General features: G+C 43.3%; 1 protein-coding gene across 7 annotated transcripts in view; it reads right to left on the minus strand.

Annotated features, from left to right (window-relative positions):
- The window catches only part of ROS1 (ROS proto-oncogene 1, receptor tyrosine kinase), a 416131-nt gene that overhangs the window by 364412 nt on the left and 28321 nt on the right, over positions 1–23398 (minus strand). For all 7 annotated transcript variants that reach the window (XM_069726197.1, XM_069726196.1, XM_069726195.1 and 4 more), the window contains exons 7-12: positions 11166–11282; positions 8726–8910; positions 7715–7809; positions 6982–7538; positions 3699–3905; positions 2867–2977 (exon numbers count right to left, since the gene is read on the minus strand). In XM_069726197.1, coding sequence (XP_069582298.1) covers positions 2867–2977; positions 3699–3905; positions 6982–7538; positions 7715–7809; positions 8726–8910; positions 11166–11282 — 1272 coding nt within the window. The remainder of the gene's footprint in view (positions 1–2866; positions 2978–3698; positions 3906–6981; positions 7539–7714; positions 7810–8725; positions 8911–11165; positions 11283–23398) is intronic.

The raw sequence follows: 23398 nt of genomic DNA on the forward strand, positions 1-23398 counted from the left end.
ATATATATTAATATTTATTCCAGCGCTATACAGCTTGAAAGCCGGTAATTCAATTACCGGCTTTTTCCTTCTCCTTCCTAAAACCCGACATGATTTGAGACATGGTTTACATACAGTAAACCATGTCTTCTCTCCATTTTTTTTGCAGATTCCACACTACTAATGTCAGTAGTGTGTATCTGCAAAATTTGGCCGTTCTAGCTCTTAAAATAAAGGGTTAAATGGCGGAAAAAATTGGCGTGGGCTCCCGCGCAATTTTCTCCGCCAGAGTAGTAAAGCCAGTGACTGAGGGCAGATATTAATAGCCTGGAGAGGGTCCACGGTTATTGGCCCCCCCCTGGCTAAAAATATCTGCCCCCAGCCACCCCAGAAAAGGCACATCTGGAAGATGCGCCTATTCTGGCACTTGGCCACTCTCTTCCCATTCCCGTGTAGCGGTGGGATATGGGGTAATGAAGGGTTAATGCCACCTTGCTATTGTAAGGTGACATTAAGCCTAATTAATAATGGAGAGGCGTCAATTATGACACCTATCCATTATTAATCCAATTGTAGTGAAGGGTTAAATAAAACACAAACACATTATTTAAAATTATTTTAATGAAATAAAAACAATGGTTGTTGCAGTATTTTATTCAACGCCCAATCCAGTCACTGAAGACCCTCGTTCTGTGAGTAAAAAAACATAATAAACCAACAATATACTTACCCTCCGCAGATCTGTAACGTCCAACGATGTAAATCCTTCTGAAGGGGTTAAAACATTTTGCAGCAAGGAGCTGTGCTAATGCAGGCTGCTCCTCGCTGCAAAACCCCAGGGAATGAGGCTAAAAATAGATCAAGGATCTATATTTAGCTTTATTTGCGGTGAGGCGCCCTCTGCTGGCTGTTCATAGATCGTGGGAAATTACCTAGAAAGCCAGGGAGCCAGGGAGCTTTCTAGGTAATTTCCCACGATCTATGAACAGCCAGCAGAGGGCGCCTCACCGCAAATAAAGCTAAATATAGATCCTTGATCTATTTTTAGCCTCATTCCCTGGGGTTTTGCAGCGAGGAGCAGCCTGCATTAGCACAGCTCCTTGCTGCAAAATGTTTTAACCCCTTCAGAAGGATTTACATCGTTGGACGTTACAGATCTGCGGAGGGTAATTATATTGTTGGTTTATTATGTTTTTTTACTCACAGAACGAGGGTCTTCAGTGACTGGATTGGGCGTTGAATAAAATACTGCAACAACCATTGTTTTTATTTCATTAAAATAATTTTAAATAATGTGTTTGTGTTTTATTTAACCCTTCACTACAATTGGATTAATAATGGATAGGTGTCATAATTGACGCCTCTCCATTATTAATTAGGCTTAATGTCACCTTACAATAGCAAGGTGGCATTAACCCTTCATTACCCCATATCCCACCGCTACACGGGAATGGGAAGAGAGTGGCCAAGTGCCAGAATAGGCGCATCTTCCAGATGTGCCTTTTCTGGGGTGGCTGGGGGCAGATATTTTTAGCCAGGGGGGGGCCAATAACCGTGGACCCTCTCCAGGCTATTAATATCTGCCCTCAGTCACTGGCTTTACTACTCTGGCGGAGAAAATTGCGCGGGAGCCCACGCCAATTTTTTCCGCCATTTAACCCTTTATTTTAAGAGCTAGAACGGCCAAATTTTGCAGATACACACTACTGACATTAGTAGTGTGGAATCTGCAAAAAAAATGGAGAGAAGACATGGTTTACTGTATGTAAACCATGTCTCAAATCATGTCGGGTTTTAGGAAGGAGAAAGAAAAAGCCGGTATTGGAATTACCGGCTTTCAAGCTGTATAGCGCTGGAATAAATATTAATATATATACATATATGTGTCTCACTGACATACATATATATATATACCTATTCTATGTGTACACATTTATTCTACCTACTGGACTGTAAGCTGTCAGTGTGATTTTACTGTACACCGCACTGAATTGCCGGCTTTTCTCTCTAACAGCCCTGCGTATTTCTCGCAAGTCACACTGCTTGTCCGTGTGTAATCCGTATTTTTCACGCTTCCATAGACTTTCATTGGCGTATTTCTTGCGCAGTACGGTGACAAACGCAGCATGCTGCGATTTTGTACGGCCGTAGAAAGCCATATAATACTGATCAGTAAAATACGGCAAATAGGAGCAGGGGCATAGAGAATAATTGTGCCGTATTTTTTGCGAGTTTTACGGACGTAGATTCTGCGCTCTTACGTCCGTAAAACTCGCAAGTGTGACGCCGGCCTTATAGTTTACAGCTCTTCAGCTAGGAAACCATCCACCCCTGCTGTCTAGCTTGTAAGCATTGTGCTAAAGTTGGACGGGATTAGGAGGTGATAGTGCGCTCCAGCAATCATCATCAGCTGTAAAACAGTGCTTATAGGCTAAATGGAAAAGAACTTGAATACGGCATATGTTTTGTCTAGGATCAGTGGTCGGTTTCCAAGGCAATAAGCTGTAAATAAGAAAAAGTATTAGTATCTGAAAAATGGCTGATGATTTTAGTAAGCAGTAAATTGCAAAATTGTTTGCATTTACAAGCAATATCCAACAATATCCATTGATGAAGATCGGAATAATCCTTTAATGGTGAAACAACACTCTCATAAGTGTAAAGGTCAGTGACAATACTATCTTAAATGGAATTGTACCTTTTAATGTAGTCTCTGTGCTTTTCAGCCAAAAACATTGTCTCAATTTACATCGATTGTGCAACCGCTGCAGAGGATACATTTTTCCCCACCAATTAGCTAAAAAGTTATTCATTTCCCACTAAACTACGTCTGTATGAATATTGATTTTAAATGTTATTAGATTGAAGAAATTAAAAAAATCTTTACCTGTAACATGTTTGAGATTATCTGAGATCAGCTGCCCAGGACCAAACCGGTCTAAAGGTTGCTTCCATATTCCAGTTAAGCCCACTGCTATGAAGTAAAGGTCTTCCTCAGCTGAAACAAAAGTTGATTACTAAATTTGGCAAAGCGGATAATAACAATACAATTGTGGTAATGGACTTGACCTTAAAAACTGCTAGACAACCATGTTAGAAATTAGTAGATGAGCAAAACTCTGCTACGTGTGAATAGAACTCTAAAAAACCCATAGAATTGGACATAGAATTGGACTTTGTCAACCTTTTCTGAATGTTGCCCCGCTGCCTGTGTTTAGAATTTGGACACTATAATATTAATTGCACAGGAAAGCAGAGGCACGTCACAGTTAATGTCCTGTAACCTCCACATGGAATAAAGGACTCTTTCTACGAATGCAATGGTCTGTGCCGCATACTTTTTCTTAGTCAGGGTCACACTTGAGAGTGCAATGCGAGAAACTCAGACGAGTCTCTCGCATCAAGTCCCGGCACTGTCGCCAGCACTCAGGACCGGAGCTTGCAGCTGTATAGAAATACATGAAGCCGAAAACTCCGGTCCTGAGTGCTGGCGGCAGTGCCGGGACTTGATGCGAGAGACTTGCGTGAGTTTCTCGCATTGAACTCGCAAATATGACCCCGGTCTAATACTATGTATATATGCAGAGCACTTTGAATCCAGTCGCTTAAGCTGGAAAAACTCCGAGATAGGGGAACCACCCTCTGTTACTGGGATTGATCTATGAGTTCACTGGTGCCGCATCCTACACTCTTTTAGATCTTTAATAATATTAATTCACCTGAACACAGAGTTGTTCCAGCCACAGGTTCTGTCCACCTACTATCGCCAGCTGGTGATGATGCCTGTACAGTCACTTGATAGTGTGTAGATAAGTCCAGACCAGTTATTGTTATCTGGGTTCTACTAACATTAGAGAAAATCTGATGTATTCCGTGTTCTGATAATAAGGAAATGCTATATAGCCACTTTTGCCAAGCTGTAGGACCTTTAAAACACAAAACAATATGATTTTACCACAATATTTCTTGAGGAAAAATGTAATCAGGCTTAGCTCAGCCACTTTAAAGAAGCACTCCCATCTATATTTTGTATTAAATGTGTGTATGTGCATGTAATGTAGTGTGAGTGTATTAATATACTCACCTACCACTGCTCTCTCCGGTGTGCAGTGCCAGACTGCTCCACTTCTCAGTGACGTCATCACAATTTCGACCTGGGGGCTCACTGTATGATCTATGTGGGAGGCGGGATTCTGTTTTACAATATAAGCTGTGGAGGTTTATACTCACTCAGCTGCGGTTGAGGTAGGCACACGGAGTGGTATTGCTGAAATATCCAGGCAAGTTTAATTAAACTGTATATACCGTTCAGGATAGCAAGACAAAAGAACAGCCTTTTCTGGCACAAAGTGAAAGCATAAAGTAAAAAGTCCATGCAACATATAGCTGGTCCACCCGCTCAGGATAGTGTCCGGTTCTTTAGGCATTACCACAGATCAACACATAGGAGCTTCACACATCTCCAGCTCCAGACACTGAATGAGACTTTCTGCCTCCCATTTTAGCTAACAAACCACACCCCTGGCGTTGGGATATGTGAGCAATCATTCCCACCCATCTCTTATGACCGCTCGTAAAATCCAGTCTTGGAATGGCCTAATAACTCTCTCAGCACTATATGTGCTGGAGCCATCTTCCGAGCTCACATCATCATAGCTAATAACCACAGTGACACATATCTCCCCTCAAGGGCCCATCCGGCGGCCATCTTACAAAGCCTATGTAGTCTAATTTTGACACTCCATAGACTTACACTGTAAGGCCGGAGTCACACTACCATAGAATACAGACAAGTGCTATGCAAGAAAACATTGAATAGAACTTGGACAAGTGTTAATCTATGGGGCAGCTAACATCATTATATGTTTTCCTAGGCGTATAAAATCGCAGCATACTGTGATTGTATGTGTATATCGTCCGCGACTCACCAATGCAAGCCTATGATTGTAAGAATAACTCAGACACCACACGGACCATCAGTGTAGCTTGTGACAAATACGCCCACATTTTCCTCAATTCAGCAAATTGAGCCATTAAATTCAACGGGGAAAAGCAGTGAGAAATGCATGTCATACGGATGCATAGGTGAGAAAATCGCATCACCGCATTGCAAACGCATTACACACGGATGACCATACAGAGAACACTTGTGAGACTCTCGGCAGGGAGACTTGGACCGATTTTTCATACATTAAGTGTGACCCCAGCCTAAAAGTCACTTCCAGGTCACGCAGAGCACAGTGTGACCGGGAGAGTCTGCAGGGGCTGGCATCACTGAGAAAAAGAGAAGAACAGCGCTGGTCACCAGAGAGTGTGGTGGCAGGTTAGCATATTAATCCACTCACACTACAGTACATGCACATATACACACATTTAGTAGAAAAAAATAGGTGGGAGGGCTTATTTAAAAAGCTATGTTTGGTTATTAATTGAGTAATAAAATGGAACAAAGAATATTACTTCCTATATATGTAGCTGCTGTGGTCCACCTCTGTACATTGTGTACATTTGGCCACTGAGGGAGCTGCAAACAGGTATTCTAGGGGTACGAGGTGTTGGGCGCCTACGGATTTTATATTGAATATTATCTAAATCTGCATTTACACTGAAAGATTATCCTTTATGAGCATACTTAATGGGGTTGTCAAGTCTAAAATGAAAAGTCTGCAGTCACTCTGTGTGACTTGGCCAGCCATGTGTGTACAACAATTCATTCATAAAAGAAACGTAGCGCTCCTAAGCACTTGTCCACAAGTCGGTCATTACGTGGGCATTCACAGTAACTGCGTTAGTCAGGTCAGGTGTTATGAGATACGTGCTGGTGTAAGGCGGGGATAGAACACCGTGAAAAATAGTGGCAGGTGGGGACCGAGTACCGAGGGACGTCCGCCGCCATGAGATTATGGGAACCCAAAGTGTCCACAAGCTTAAACGGCAAATTTTTCAGAGCAAGCAGTCTTTAAATGTGCCAGTTTAGTGTTTGGGCCTGTGGCTGGGTATTTTTTTTGAGTTTCAATGAGGAGGTAGGAACAGCTGAATGCTGCACTGGGACAACAACAGTTGCCAGGCTGGATATATCCACATTCTGGACAAGGGGTTGGCAAGCACGTAGCAACTTGTTTACTTTCTTCCTCTGTCTGCATCTGGTCCACATGCAATCCTTCCTTTATAATTGTGAACAAGGACAGTTTGAGTAGACACAGAAGCGGGATGTTTACAATGATTATGGCAACATCGTCACTCGCAATCTTGATTAATTTTTCACAGACTTCATACATCCATGGCCACTCATCACTTATGTGTGGAGGCTTAGTAGAATAACGATGGGCATGTTGGTGCTGGTATTCAACTACTGCCCACTGATGCTCGCAAAGCCATGCCAAGTGCATATTTAATGTTGAGTTCCAGTGTGTGGTCAGATTGCAAACCAGTCAGTGAGCTGGCACCTGCAAGCACTGCTGCAGCTCTGCCAGACAAGCAGCAGTTGAAGCTGACTTATGGAAATGTGCGCAACAATTGGCCACCTTCTTTCTCTGGACACTGCACTGACTCTGATGACCCTCTAAAAATTGAATGAGGGCAGCATGATAACTCTGTGTATATAGTGGAAGAGGAGGAGAAGGCCAAAAAAACCTCAACCACATTCCCTTTTTGATTTGGGAAGTGATGAGCAACACTTAACCCTTATTGTGGGACCCTGCCGTATGTGGGTTCTCTGGGGAACAGTTGGTTACCTTCTCCCTCTGGACACCCTACTGCCTCTGAGACAGGGATGTAGATATAAGGGGTGGCTAGACCCATGTTTTTGAGAGGTCAAAGATCCTTGACCCCATAAAAGTACACAAGTTTTAAAGGGCACATAGTAGGTGTGGAGGCATTGTGGCATATTTTGCATAGTGGCCCCAGTACATTGAGAATTAAGGAAGACCCACCAATGTACTGCAGAGGCCATGCAATGCTATTTCCATGAACCACAAAAATTGATATAACTTAATAACTTACTGGCTCCAACTGTTAACATTGGTGGCTTCCAAAGAACTTCAACTGAATGTGTTCCAAAGACCACCAACACATGTTCAGGAAATGCTGGCAGAGGAACGGGCTGCATAGACTCTCCATATAATATCATGTTATTATAGTCGGATGATGATGATGATGATGATGATGATGATGATGATGATGATGATGATGAATCTGCTACTTCACAAGTTACTAAATACTGATTGTAAAAGTAATTATTCATAAATAATTCTTCATACCACACAATGTCTCCATCTGTGAACATCAAAGAGTCACTGAAATAAAGAAAGCTTTTCATTCCCTTAAATGGAAGATTCTGTCTTAAGATTTTCTCATCAGAGCCATCTAAAAAAACAGATATCAGGTAAAAATTGTCTGGACTAACTCTCCAAGCATATACTATTCTCTTAGACTGGACGGTGATGGTGAAATCCTGAATGTCGTTGTGTTTTACAATATGTTCGGTTATATTTGCCTCGAAGGAAGGTTCAGGGAGAATCGTTCTGTGAATACCATCCTCCAGGAGAAAAAATAAATAGCTACAAGTAAAGCAGAAGAATATTTCAGAATGTTATCGTTACACTATAGCGATATTACTAATATTCACAGATAGTGATAATACATAGGCATCCTTATTGTAGCCCAAAACACAGCAAAGTGAAAAAAAACAAATGTATTAACAAACAAATATATAAGCAGAGTAAAATACAAATACCCATTATATGGATCCACTGCGATCTTCTTGGGCTTCTCGACATCTAATGTAATAATAGCAGTAGAAGAACAGTTCCATGAACTGCATCTATGTATCTACAATAAAGAAGCAAAACTATGCACATGACAAATACACAGCCTGATACAGAAAAATGTATATTCATTTTTCCATTTATGAATGATGCAAAATGTCTCATTTAAATTACCTTACATTGCATGTTACTGTAATGTTTATGCTCATGTTAATTATTTCTACGCACAGTAGATAAGTATTAGATTTACGTTTCATTTTTTATATTACACAGGCAGCTCTAGTAAAAAATAACAAAACAAGCCGTACTTAACCCATGCCATTCCTGCACTGCTTCTCCACTGTATGGCTGGAGCAGTGAAGTCATGATTAAGGCACAGAACCTATTTAGCCACTAAGCTAAGCGGTCTTATGCCATTTATATCAACATGACCATTGAGCATAGTGATTGGCTACACGAATCAAGTGCTGTACTTGTGACATCACCACGCCAGCCATATTAACAAAGACTAGAGACATCAGCCGAGAGGCAGCACTGGGGTAGTAGCAGGTATGAAAAGTTCACTAGGTGGATAGAAAATTTAAAGTTGAAAACCCCTCACACCAGATTTGTTGGTTCTTCTTGGAGCACAAAAGATTTCCCTTCACTCCAGAAAGCTGTGGGAAATTTCTGGAGAGTGTTGTAGCTGTTACCTATAGCAACTTACCTCTTCAGAGAGGAAGACGACTTGAACTCTAGTGCCACCTATTGGGAGAAGAGTCGATTTCCGTACCTAATTTCCCCGAGGAGCATTGCATGGCTTATAAGCCTCCTTTCACTGCCATGTCACTCTCTAAAAGGAGAAGCGCTACCTCTTGTTATCTTTAGCAACATGGGACTGAACTGTAAATACAGGAGACAACTGTGCCCAAAGCCATCGTATAATGTAGATATGGAGACAGTAGAAAACCTATATACACGTACACCTGGCTCATACATACCTGATTATGCATGATAAAATATAGCTTGTCCTGTAGCCAGTCTATAGATAATGAAGTTATGGTCCCCAGGCCAATGTGAAATTTCTTTAGGTCTGATGTGTCTGTCATGTTAGTGACCCCTTTCAACCAAATATAATTTCCCTCTGAGAAATAGACTGCTTGTTCACGTATATTAGCAGAGACACCTAGGTGGGTAAGGAAGAAAAAAGCATGTCAACCTTCATTTTACCCCATTACGTCTGCCATATATTTCCCACAGGGCCCTGCAGACCTATAAACAGGGAAGTGGATATAACCAATTAGAAGAATATTCACATTGAAAAGGAGGACGGTGACATATTGTATTTCATAACACTAATTTCCAATTACATACATCTATTTAGGGAAACTCTACCCATACTATTCCTTATTTACTTCCTATTGGCACATTCAGATGGCCATATAAATTGCACCGTGATTGGAACGCAGTTTATGGACTGGCAGGCAGCCAGGGCTGAGACCAGAAATTTCAGGGCCCCATAGTGGCAACATTTTCGGGCCCCCTTGAGACTCCGCCTCCACCCCTTGAACTTTCCAAAGTCCCACTGCCCACGCTTGGAAAAATTCACATATAACATAGATAACCGTTAGCTTTTCTTTTGGCTAAAAAAAATGTTAAGCCGCCGGCACAACAAGATAGATTCTCTTGGCTGCGCCGTACTCTAACTCATTAAACATTTCAGGCAGCAGACAGAGGCAGCCTCCAACTTCACACTGCACGAGCAGGAAGAGCGTCCACAAGAAGAGTAGCAGGTGGATGGGGATGGGACAGTGGGTGGGCAAATGGGAGGATGGATGGAGGAATGGAAGTCGAAAGGGCGGGTGGGCCCAGGGCATGCCAGCAGCTTAAGGTACTGTCACACTAGACGATATCGCTAGCGATCCGTGACGTTGCAGCGTCCTCGCTAGCGATATCGTCCAGTGTGACAGGCAGCAGCGATCAGGCCCCTGCTGTGCTGTCGCTGGTCGGGGAAGAAAGTCCAGAACTTTATTTCGTCGCTGGACTCCCCGTAGACATCGCTGAATCGGCGTGTGTGACACCGATTCAGCTATGTCTTTGCTGGTAACCAGGGTAAACATCGGGTAACTAAGCGCAGGGCCGCGCTTAGTAACCCGATGTTTACCCTGGTTACCATCCTAAAAGTAAAAAAACAAACACTACATACTTACCTACAGCCGTCTGTCCTCCAGCGCTGTGCTCTGCTCTCCTCCTGCTCTGGCTGTGAGCGTCGGTTAGCCGGAAAGCAGAGCGGTGACGTCACCGCTCTGCTTTCTGGCTGCCCGGCGCTCACAGCCAGACCAGAGAAGCAGAGCGCCGAGGACAGACAGCGTTAGGTAAGTATGTACTGTTTGTTTTTTTACTTTTTAGGATGGTAACCAGTGTAAACATCGGGTTACTAAGCGCGGCCCTGCGCTTAGTTACCCGATGTTTACCCTGGTTACCAGGGACCTCGGGATCGTTGGTCGCTGGAGAGCTGTCTGTGTGACAGCTCTCCAGCGACCAAACAGCGACGCTGCAGCGATCCGGATCGTTGTCGGTATCGCTGCAGCGTCGCTATGTGTGACGGTACCTTTAGGAACAGAGGGCGTCTGACGTAACTGATGTCGTGGCTGGCCCCCTCTGCTGCTGCCCTTCAATGTAAATAGCTGCAGGTATGAGTGACTGGGTCCTCGGGCTTAATTAAACAAAGTAAAGTAATTATCCCAGGCCCCAGCATGCCACGCAGTCTGCCAGGCTGTTTATACAGTGGCTCGACTGTGTTGCCTCAGCACAGGCTGTGCAGCGTGTCTAACTCAGTCCGGGCCCCCTCTTTTTGCTTCTGCTCATCGGGCCCCATAAACCAGTAATGCCCTGCAGGAGGCTCTCCTGACCCGAGCATGACAGCTGCATAGAAACACATGAATCTGTCATGCTCGGGTCGAAAGAGTGGCCAGCAAGTCCATGCACTGCGTTACGATCACATTCTGAATTTCACAGCTGTCTGACTGCTCCCTATATAAGAGAAATCAAAATGTTTGCTGAGCCTTGCATCACACTACTTCTGTGGGACAGAGGGCAAACATGAAAAATCTCCTGATGCATTCAGGGATGTACCGAATTTCAAAACATTTGTTGAAAGGGTGTACTTTATTTAATGCCAGTCTGTGGTAAGCATATGTAATGACACAGCCATATAATTCTATACATGTAGCCATAAATTTGGTAGGACTGCTAATTGCAAATTTAGCCTTATCCATCTTAGGCGGGTTTAATGGATTTTACTGTATGTAAGCTTACATGCTGGCTATGAGTAGAGAACGGGTGGCAGTGATATTGGCATATAATACCCACCATTAGGGGTTTCTCTACTTGTAGTGTATATTTCCTTTGAACATATTCTATAATGGTGTATATACTTACTGTGTATTCTGCTGCACGTTGTAAGACATTGAGCTTCATGAACATCATACTCCATGTTTTCCCACATTTTAAGTGTGTCATTTCTTGACATAAAGAACCACTGAGACTTATCTGGAACTAAACAGAGTGTGATCAGATGTGGAGATTGCATTTGGTCTTGGCATCCATAGTACCAGTTTGTTGTTACTTTGATGACAGTCCCTGGCAATATTTACGACTGTATTGAGCTACTCCTTGAAGCATCTCCCATGTTAATAAGTAACTAACCATGGATATTTGATTTTGTTTTCACGGGATTTATGTAATTTTATCTCAGTGAGATTTGTGTGGCACCTCCGATAATGTAGTTACTCAATGGGCAGTGCTACAGCTTTGTAATGAATGATCAACAGCCGTAGCCAAGCTGTACATGATAAAAGTGAACAGATGCTGGTTCTCATCTAAATGGAAATTTCCTCTATATATACTTGGGGGTTGAAAACACAGGACATAACACATGACTGGTCTTTCGGTAAAGATCCTTTCCCAGTGAATTCACATAAAGCCAATTAAGTGTCTCGCATAAACATATTTATCACAATTAAAGTTTAACGTACCTTAGTAAATTCATCAGTCGGCAAGTAGTTGTTTCAGGAGTATGCTTATAATATCATAATTTTATAAACATAGCATTATTTTTTTAATTACAATCTGATTACTTGCCCTATGAAAAGATAATCACTACATACAGGGTTACAGTATAAGTGCTAATTGTAAGTATGTAGAATTGCTTAAAGAGTAACTAAGCTTTTTATATAGTCATGGACGAAAATGTTGGCACCCTTGAAATTGCTCCAGAAAATATATTTTTTTCTCCCAGAAAATTATTGCAATTACACATTTTGTTATAAACATGTTTATTTCCTTTGTGTGTATTGGAACAACCCCAAAAAAGCAGAGGAAAAATAGGCAAATTGGAAATAATTTCACACAAAACCCCAAAAATTGTTGGCACTTTTCCAAAATTGTGGCTAAAAAACTTTGTTTCAAGCATGTGATGCTCATTCAAACTCACCTGTGGCAAGTAACAATTGTTGGCAACATAAAAATCACACCTGAAACCAGATAAAAAGGAGAGAAACTAACTAAATCTTTGCATTGTTTGTCTGTGAGTGCCACACTAAGCACAGAGAAAAGAAAAAGAAGAAAACTATATGAGGACTTGAGGACCAAAATTGTTGAACAATATCAACAATCTCAAGGTTACAAGTCCATCTCCAGAGATCTTGAGGTGCTCAACAGAATCAAGATATTTACAACCCATGGGGCTGTAGCTAATCTCCATGCAGCGTAGAAAAATTAATGGAAAGTTTCAACGCAGGATAGTCTGGATGGTGGATAAGCAATCCCAATCATGTTACAAAGAAATTCAAACAGTCCAGCAGGCTCAAGGTGCATTAGTGTCAGCGTGTACTATAGTCGATATTAAATGCTATGGCAGGAGATCCACGAGGACCCCACTGCTGACACACAGACATAAAAATCTATACTGCAGTTTGCCAAAATGTGAGTAAGCTAAAATCCTTCTGGGAAAGTGTCTTCTGTACAGATGAGATCAATATAGAGCTGTTTGAAACAATTGATTTCAGCAATTTACTCCAAAGGGTGTGCAACCAAATATTAAGCTGAGGATGCCAACAGTTTTGTCCAGACCATTTTGGGTTTTGTGTGAAATTATATGTCCAGTTTGCCTTTGGAGTGTGGTTCAAAAGACTACTGCTTGATGATTTGTCTGTGTGCATAGCCACATCCTATTCTACACTAGATAGCACACTAGAAGCAGGGCAAGCGAGCTCCTGTAATGCATATTCTGCCAATTCAGGCCAGGTGTCTATTTTAGATGCCCAGTAATCAAAGGGGAATGACCTGTGAGGGAGAATATCGATAAGGGAGGAAAAGTAGTTTGTAACCATACTGGACAAATGCTGACTCCTGTCACTTTGAATCGATGCAGCAGTACCTGTCGTGTCAGCCGTCATTGCGAAATCACTCCACAACCTGGTCATAAAACCCCTCTGTCCAACGCCACTTCTGATTTGTGCACCTCTAACACCTCTGCCATCTTGCCCCCTACGGCTTGTGTGAGAACCATCACCGCCACTGTGTGCTGGGAATGCCTGAACCAAACGGTCTACAAGAGTTGCTTGTTTGGTAGCCAATATTTGCTCAAGGTTCTCATGTGGCATGATATTTTGTAATTTTCCTTTATATCGTGGATCCAGGAGGCAGGCCAACCAGTAATCGTCATCGGTCATCATTTTGATAATGCGGGGTTCCCTTTTTAGGATACACAAGGCATTCTCAGCCATGTGGGCCAATGTGCCAGGTGTCAATTCACTGCTTGTGCTGGGTTGAGGAGCACTTTCTTGCAAATCAACATCACTTGTGTCCCACAAAAACCCTGTACCTGACCTTGCAAAGCCACCAGTTTCTATTGCCTCCTGAGAAGCATCCTCCTCCCATAAATATTCATCCCCATCCTCCTCCTCCTCCTCCTTTTCAACACAGCCTGCTGACGCTTACCACTAGCTGTTCGATAATGGGACACCTCGTGTGCAACACTGGCAGCTGCAGATGGAGTGGTCGTGCGACTGCGCTCTGTGGACGAGCTTTCGCTTCTGGAGGAGGAGGAGGGGTTGCAAATGCCTACAGCCAACTGTTTCCTAGACCGTGGGCTAGGCAGAACTGTCCCACTATGGCTGTCCCCTGTGGACGCTGCATCCACCCCATTAACCCAGTGTGTTGTGATGGACACGTAACGTCCCTGGCCATGCCTACTGGTCCATGCATCTGTTGTGAGGTGCACCTTTCTACTGACTGATTGCCTCAGTGCATGGACAGTGCGGTCTTTTACATGCTGGTGGAGGGCTGGGATGGCTTTTCTCGCAAAGAAGTGTCGACTGGGTAGGTCAGAGCGTGGTACTGCGTAGGCCATCAAGGCTTTGAAAGCTTCGATTTCACCCAACCGGTAGGGCATCATCTCTAACGAGATTAGTCTAGCAATGTGGGCGTTTAGACCCTGTGTACGCGGATGAGAGGATGAGTACTTTCTTTTCCTAACGAGAGTCTCTTGTAGGGTGAGCTGGACTGGAGAGCTGCATATGGTGGAACTAGCGGGGGTGGTGGTGGACATGGCGGATTGAGAGAGGGTTGGTGATGGTATTCTCGATGTTGGCCTACATCCAGTGTTTCCTACCAATAACCTTGTGATTCCCTGACTGCTTTGGCCTTGCGACGATACCTCCACATTTGCTGCTGGTGGTGTCTTAACCGGTGGGCTTACAGTGAGGGAAGCAATGTAGCGTTGCTGACTACCTTCATTCTGAGCAGGTGCACCAACGGTACGGGACATTTGGTAGTTAGTCCAGGCTTGCAAGTGCATGCTGGTTAAATGTCTAAGCATGCACGTTGTATTTAAATTTTGAAGATTCTTCCCTCTGCTAAAGGTCTTTGAACATTTCTTACAGATAACTTTTGACTGATCATTCGGATCTTGGTTAAAAAATTGCCACACTTCTTCCTGCCACACCTTTTAAGGCATTGCACGCTGTACTACTTTCACCGGATGGCCACGCTGTCCTAAAACTGTTTTTGTTTTTGACAAACCTTTTTGGCCTGATACGGGCCTGCCAGATGACAGCTGTTGTGATGTAGATGGCTGCTGCGGATCATCCTCCTCTGCTTCAGAGCTACTGGCAGCGGCACCCTCTTCCCCAGTGGCTGCCCATCTGGGTCAACAACTGGGTCATCTATCACCTCCTCTTCAATGTCATGTGCACCTTCGTCTGAGTCACAGTGTAAGGTCCCATAGCGTTCGGGACGGGGCACCATAGTTTCATCAGGGTCAGATTCAGGCTCAGTACACTGTGAGAGCAATGTAGTGATCTGAGTCAATGGAACAGCATTATAATCTAGCTGTGGCTGTGCATCAGTGCACTCCATGTCTGATTCATCTTGCAATGGGCACATAACAATTTCCCGTTCTAACCCAGGCACGGTATGTGTAAAGAGCTCCATGGAGTAACCTGTAGTGTCGCCTGACGCATCCTTCACTTTTGCTTTGGGTGAAGGACACAAGGAAACGTCTTGTTCTTGACCGGAAGCATCCACTGACGACTCGCTGCTTTTATATTTGGAAGAGCTAGAGGCTGAGTCAGCAATGAAAGCCAAAACTTTTTTCCTGCTGCTCCGGCTTTAAAAGCCGTTTTCCTACTCCCAGAAAAGGGAGCCTTCGAGTCCTTGTGTAGCCAGACGATGACGCTGGCTCAACATCTCCAGCCTTAGGTGCTATTGTGCTTTTGCCACTACCACCAGATGCACCACCACCACCACCATCAGTACCAGCTGGCAACCACCGCCTACGGCCTCTTCCACGAGACTTCCTAATTTTTTGGAAAATCTAACCAAAATAACAACCATTATATGGTACTGTAAAACAAGGTAGAAGGTATATATAAACTTGTTGAGAATGTGAATCTCCCTTTTTTGGGGGGGGAGACTGACCCAAAACTCAGGCCCAGTGTATAAAACAACGCAATCTAAGTGGCAGAAAGTGGCTGACTGACATACACCAAACTAACAGGACTGCAGTATATCCACTTTGAGAGAATTGAAACTCCCTTTTTTGGGGGGAGACTGACCCAAAACTCAGGCCCAGTGTTTAAAACAATGCAATCTAAGTGGCAGAAAGTGGCTGGCTGACATACACCAAACTAACAGGACTGCAGTAGATCCACTTTGTGAGAATTTGAAACTTCCTTTTTTGGGAGGAGACTGACCCAAAACTCAAGCTCAGTGTATAAAACAATGCAATGTAAGTGGCAGAAAGTGGCTGGCTGACATACACCAAACTAACAGGACTGCAGTAGATCCACTTTGTGAGAATTTGAAACTCCCTTTTTGGGGGGAGACTGACCCAAAACTCAGGCCCAGTGTATAAAACAACGCAATGTAAGTGGCAGAAAGTGGCTGGAAGATATATGAAAAAATACAAGGACTGTAGTACAATTTCAATCTCCCTACAATAATCTCAGGAAAAGTATGGCAGCAATAAAAAGGACTGCTGCACTCAAAAGTGTGGACAAATAAACAAGATAACTGTGCAGAAAGGAGCAACAGGATTTGTGCTTTGAAAACAGCAGTTGGTTTGCACAGCGGCGTGCAAACAGCAATGCAGCTATCAGGGAGCCTTATAAGGCAGCCTAATAAGCTACAGAGCTGATGCACAAAAATATAAACTCCACTGTCCCTGCAAACAAATGGTGATGTTGGACAGTGGAAATCGCTACAGCACAAGCAGTTTCGGGGGTTAATCTTCCCTCCCTAACTATATCCCTTCTTCTGATGAAGGTGCAGCAGCCTCTCCCTCGGTTGCACGTCCTGTTTCCCAGGCATCAGATCATGTGACCTGGGCACACAGCGATGACATCACTGTGCTGTGCCAATCACATGATCGGATGTCGGCACAGACACAGGAAGAGCCATGGGAGAACTGGGAGCAGGGAGCCATCATCAGAAGGTGAGTTAAGTGTTTGTTATTTTATCATGTGCCTGCCAGCAGGGGGGCAAGTAGTGACTCGGGGGGCCATGTGTGTGCCTGCAGGGGGACATATTCATGATGGGGGGGGAGATGCAGGCACATGTAGTATGCACTGCTCCCCTGTCAACCAACTCGGCGCCGCTTCATCCTCTGCATGTGTACCAACTCAATTTAAGCTCAATTTTGTGTTGTTTTTTTTCTGTATTGTTGCATTCTGTGCAAGCCTGGGTGTGGCCTCCCTGTTTCTGAGCTAGAGACTATATAAGGCTTCCCCAGTCTAATGTTTTACTGGTTGGGCCCAGTCCTTTTTGTCTGCCCTTATTCACACTGAGGTCAACATTGACACATGGTAAGGTTTTAATATTAGACAGTGTAGGACTGTCCCGATCAGAGTTAACGCGACATGGTAGGATGGCTTTTGTGCTATTTTTTGATCAAAAAACAGTATTACTAAAAACTCTGTTATTTAAATGCACTTTTGCTTTTTTTACTTAGTTACATCAGGGTTTTCGTTTACTTATTTCTCTTGTAGGTTTCAGTATTGGGTAGCAGGCCTGATCACTCCTTTCTGGGTTTTCTCTGTAATCCTAAGTCAGTGCAGGTGCTGGGCTGATACATTACTAGGAATATTTAGAAATGGATGTGGTCTGTGCATTTTAGTGGGAGAAAAACCAAAGAGGACAAAATGTCTTTTCAACAGTCTCTATAACTGAGGACTGCTAGCCTCCAGTTGGTGCTACTGGTGTGAGATCACACAACCATTTTGCTTCTTTCTCGGGTGGTAGGTAATAGGTAACGTGAATAGTAAGGGAAGCCTAGGTCTCGCTAGTGCTCAGATAAGCAGTTCATTTGTGTTTTGTGTGTGAATGTAAAGGACTGACACTGAGCTGAACATCTTTGTCACTTTCTCTGACTTCAATTGATTTTCCATTTCCATTTCACCTACTGTCATGCTCAGGAGACATACTTGGCCACTTCAATCGCTTTCACCCTGTTATTCAAAAATGCAACAGATGTGTGTTTGGAGCATTTTCATATTGGAAAAGTTCACGTCTACCAAAGACACTGCCACCACCATTTTTTTATTGATGGATCGGGCGATTCTGAACTCGGCGATACCAAATATGTGTATGTTTGATTTGATTTTTATTGTTTTATTTTGAATGAGACGAAAGGGGGGTGATTTGAACTTTTATATTTAAAAAAAAATGTTTACTTTCTTTTACTTTTGGCATGTTTCAATAGTCTCCATAGGAGAATAGAAGCTGTCATAGCCCGATATCCTCGGCTATATAGCAGATTTACTGACTTGCTATGAGCGCCGACCACTGGATGGCGCTCACAGCAAGCCGGCACTGACAACCATAGAGGTCTCCAGGAGACCCCAGGTTGTCATGCCAACACACCAGGTGACCCACGATCACATGACAGAGGTCACCGGTGTGCATATTTCCGGCCTGATGGCCGGAAGCGTGATTTAAATGCCGATGTCAGACGGAGGGGTGGCTAGTATACTAAGGGGGTGAAGATACAGTATGGGGGGCTACTAAGGGGGACCATCATACAGCTTGGAGGCTACTAAAGGGGCCATGATACAGTGTTGGGATGCTAAAGGGGCCGTCTACAGAGTAGGGGCTACTAAGGGGGCCCTCTGCAGAGTGCGGACTAAAAAGGGGGTCCTTCTACAGTGTTTGCGCTTCAAGTGCGGCCATCAGAGTGAGGTCTATTAAGTGGGCTATCTTACAGAGTGGTGGCTGCTAAGGGGGCCAATATACTGTATGGACTACTGTGGTGGCTATCATACAGTTTAGGGACTACTGTAGGAGCCATCATACAGTAAGGGAGCCATCATATAGTGTAGGGGCTACAGTTGGGACATCGCATTGTGGGGGAGCCATCAAACATTGTGGAGGCTACTAAGGGGCCATTATACAGTGTGAAGGCTACAGTAGGGCCATCATACAGTGTTGGGACTACTGTGGAGGCATTAAATAGTTTTGGGGGCATTATATGGTCTATAGTGGGACATCATACTGTATAGAGCAGAGCTGTTGGGATATCATGCTGTGTATAATGAAGGAGTTGTGACATAATACGTACAGGGGAGCTCTACAGGGGAAGTCTCAGTGGACAATATTAATGTTAAATTGGCATTAACATAGGGGCACTTAGGGTATTGTGAATGTCTAAGTGAAGCACAAGGGAGATTATTACTTTCTAGTGGCAAAATCTGGGCACTCTTTTTGGAGCACTTGCACGGGTCATTAATATATTTTAGAGGTTTGTTTAACCATCTATAGAGCATAAAAGAGGCATTTTACTTTGTAGGGGGCTCAGTGGTTGCATTATTATGTGGGACACCAAGAGGAGTGCTGTTTTTGTACCACACAGTATATGCAGTAAAAAAAGACACATAGGGCAGCAGTGGCTCAGTATTGTGGTATCAGCAGGATGAGGAGTTTGTGCAGATTGGAAATAGATGGGGACAGTGCTGGAAATGTGAGAAGTCAAATGTATTTTTGTTGTAACCTCTGCAGACAGTTAGAAGTTGTCATGTAGGTCTGGGCCAGATGGAAAAAACGTGAAAAGTGAACTGCTCCATCAGTAAGAACACTTGCATGTTCTGCAGGACTGGTATCTACCACTATATGGTCACTGTATGGTAGTAATATCACAGTTGTCTTTGTATAGTGATTTACTTTCAGTAGCAGCCAGGAGATTGGGTGCGCCACCATGGTTGTACTCAGGGTTACCTGTTTAGAGGCCCAGTCAGATGTTTGGTACCCCCCCCCCCGAGCTGAACACCTAGCTACTCCTCTGGTTAAGTGATATGTTAATATAAACCTTACTGTTCAAAGGGGGTGTACTCATTTGTGCTAAGCTCTGTATGTATATATATATATATGTAAAGGACCGAAAGTTTGACACCTTCTCATTTAAAGATTTCTCTGAATTTTCATGACTATTAAAATTGTACATTCAGACTGAAGGCATCAAAACTACAAATTAACACATATGAAATTATATACTTAACAAAAGAGTGTGAAACAACTGAAATTATGTCTTATATTCTAGGTTCTTCAAAGTAGTCACCTTTTGCTTTGATGACTGCTTTGCACACTCTTGGCATTCTCTTGATAAGCTTCAAGAGGTAGTGACCGGGAATGGTTTTCACTTCACAGGTGTGCCCTGTCAGGTTTTAATAAGTGGGATTTCTTGCCTTATAAATGGGGTTAGGACCATCAGTTGTGTTGGGCAGAAGTCTGGTGGATACACAGCTGATAGTCCTACTGAATAGACTGTTAGACTTGTATTATGGCAAGAAAAAAGCAGCTAAGTAAAGAAAAGGAGTGGCCATCATTACTTTAGGAAATGAAGGTCAGTCAGTCCGAAAAATTGGGAAAACTTTGAAAGTGTCCCCAAGAGCAGTGGCAAAAACCATCAAGCTCTACAAAGAAACTGGCTCACATGAGGATCGCCCCAGGAAAGGAAGACCAAGAGTCACCTCTGCTTCTGAAGATAAGTTTATCCGAGTCACCAGCCTCAGAAATTGCAGGTTAACAGCAGCTCAGATTAGAGACCAGGTCAATGCCACACAGAGTTCTAGCAGCAGACACATCTCTACAACAACTGTTAAGAGGAGACTTTGTGCAGCAGGCCTTCATGGTAAAATAGCTGCTAGGAAACCACTGCTAAGGACAGGCAACAAGCAGAAGGGACTTGTTTGGGCTAAAGAACACAAGGAATGGACATTAGACCAGTGGAAATCTGTGCTTTGGTCTGATGAGTTCAAATTTGAGATCTTTGGTTCCAACCACCGTGTCCTTGTGCGACGCAGAAAAGGTGAATGGATGGACTCTACATGCCTGGTTCCCACCATGAAGCATGGAGGAGGAGTTGATGGTGTGGGGGTGCTATGCTAGTGACACTGTTGGGAATTTATTCAAAATTGAAGGCATACTGAACCAGCATGGCTACCACAGCATCTTGCAGTGGCATGCTATTCCATCCGGTTTGCGTTTAGTTGGACCATCATTTATTTTTCAACAGGACAATGACCCCAAACACACCTCCAGGCTGTGTAAGGGCTATTTGACCAAGAAGGAAAGAGATGGGGTGCTACGCCAGATGACCTGGCCTCCACAGTCACCAGACCTGAACCCAATCAAGATGGTTTGGGGTGGGCTGGACCGCAGAGTGAAGGCAATAGGGCCATAAAGTGCTAAGCATCTCTGTCAACTCCTTCAAGATTGTTGGAAAACCATTCCCGGTGACTACCTCTTGAAGCTCATCAAGAGAATGCCAAGAGTGTGCAAAGCAGTCATCAATCCCCAATCCCCACAGTTTTAAGCGTACCCTAAAAACTCATTTGTTCAGACTGGCCTACCGCCTCATTGCATTAACCTAACGATCCCTGTGTGGCCTATTTAAAAAAAAAAAAAAATCAGGTTCCTTGCATCATGTTCTCATTCACTTTATGCAGTTAATAGCCCTCTGTGTCTGTACTGCTACATACTTAGGCTGATAACTGGTTCATGCAGCTTTACATGAACACCTGAGCCTTACACTATGGCTGGTCCGAATAACTAAAGCAATTGTTACCATCCACCTCTTGTGTCTCCCCTTTTCCTCATAGTTTGTAAGCTTGCGAGCAGGGCCCTCATTCCTCCTGGTATCTGTTTTGAACTGTATTTCTGTTATGCTGTAATGTCTATTGTCTGTACAAGTCCCCTCTATAATTTGTAAAGCGCTGCGGAATATGTTGGCGCTATATAAATAAAAATTATTATTATATTGCTGGTATTGGTATTGTATTGGTATTGGTATTGTTGGTAAAATATTTGAAGGGTTTCTGAGGGATGTTATTCTGGATTATCTCAATGAGAATAACTGTTTAACTCCATATCAGCATGGGTTTATGAGAAATCGCTCCTGTCAAACCAATCTAATCAGTTTTTATGAAGAGGTAAGCTATAGGCTGGACCACGGTGAGTCATTGGACGTGGTATATCTCGATTTTTCCAAAGCGTTTGATACCGTGCCGCACAAGAGGTTGGTACACAAAATGAGAATGCTTGGTCTGGGGGAAAATGTGTGTAAATGGGTTAGTAACTGGCTTAGTGATAGAAAGCAGAGGGTGGTTATAAATGGTATAGTCTCTAACTGGGTCGCTGTGACCAGTGGGGTACCGCAGGGGTCAGTATTGGGACCTGTTCTCTTCAACATATTCATTAATGATCTGGTAGAAGGTTTACACAGTAAAATATCGATATTTGCAGATGATACAAAACTATGTAAAGCAGTTAATACAAGAGAAGATAGTATTCTGCTACAGATGGATCTGGATAAGTTGGAAACTTGGGCTGAAAGGTGGCAGATGAGCTTTAACAATGATAAATGTAAGGTTATACACATGGGAAGAGGGAATCAATATCACCATTACACACTGAACGGGAAACCACTGGGTAAATCTGACAGGGAGAAGGACTTGGGGATCCTAGTTAATGATAAACTTACCTGGAGCAGCCAGTGCCAGGCAGCAGCTGCCAAGGCAAACAGGATCATGGGGTGCATTAAAAGAGGTCTGGATACACATGATGAGAGCATTATACTGCCTCTGTACAAATCCCTAGTTAGACCGCACATGGAGTACTGTGTCCAGTTTTGGGCACCGGTGCTCAGGAAGGATATAATGGAACTAGAGAGAGTACAAAGGAGGGCAACAAAATTAATAAAGGGGATGGGAGAACTACAATACCCAGATAGATTAGCGAAATTAGGATTATTTAGTCTAGAAAAAAGACGACTGAGGGGCGATCTAATAACCATGTATAAGTATATAAGGGGACAATACAAATATCTCGCTGAGGATCTGTTTATACCAAGGAAGGTGACGGGCACAAGGGGGCATTCTTTGCGTCTGGAGGAGAGAAGGTTTTTCCACCAACATAGAAGAGGATTCTTTACTGTTAGGGCAGTGAGAATCTGGAATTGCTTGCCTGAGGAGGTGGTGATGGCGAACTCAGTCGAGGGGTTCAAGAGAGGCCTGGATGTCTTCCTGCAGCAGAACAATATTGTATCATACAATTATTAGGTTCTGTAGAAGGACGTAGATCTGGGTATTTATTATAATGGAATATAGGCTGAACTGGATGGACAAATGTCTTTTTTCGGCCTTACTAACTATGTTACTATGTTACTATGTTACTATATTATTATCAAAGCAAAAGTTGGCTACTTTGAAGAACCTAGAATATAAGACATAATTTCAGTTGCTTCACACTTTTTTGTTATGTATATAATTCCACATGTGTTCATTCATAGTTTTGATGCCTTCAGTGTGAATGTACAATTTTCATAGTCATGAAAATACAGAAAAATCTTTAAATGAGAAGGTGTGTCCAAACTTTTGGTCTGTAATGTATATATATATATATATATATATATATATAGTGAGACAGTGAACGGCGTTGTTGTGAATGGCCGGTATGTGTAGCAGGGGAGGAGGTCCTCTGAGCTGTAAGCCTGAAATATTGCTCTGGGACCTGTAGTTCCACGAGCCTTGTTTAGTTTATAAGGGGCTGGGCTTACAGGGTTAGCCAGAGAGCTGGGTGGGTCTGGCTAACCACACACCTCCCATCAAGGGGTGGGTCTC

The sequence above is a fragment of the Ranitomeya imitator genome, chromosome 5 (assembly GCF_032444005.1).
Source record: "Ranitomeya imitator isolate aRanImi1 chromosome 5, aRanImi1.pri, whole genome shotgun sequence".
Taxonomy (NCBI): Eukaryota; Metazoa; Chordata; class Amphibia; order Anura; family Dendrobatidae; genus Ranitomeya; species Ranitomeya imitator.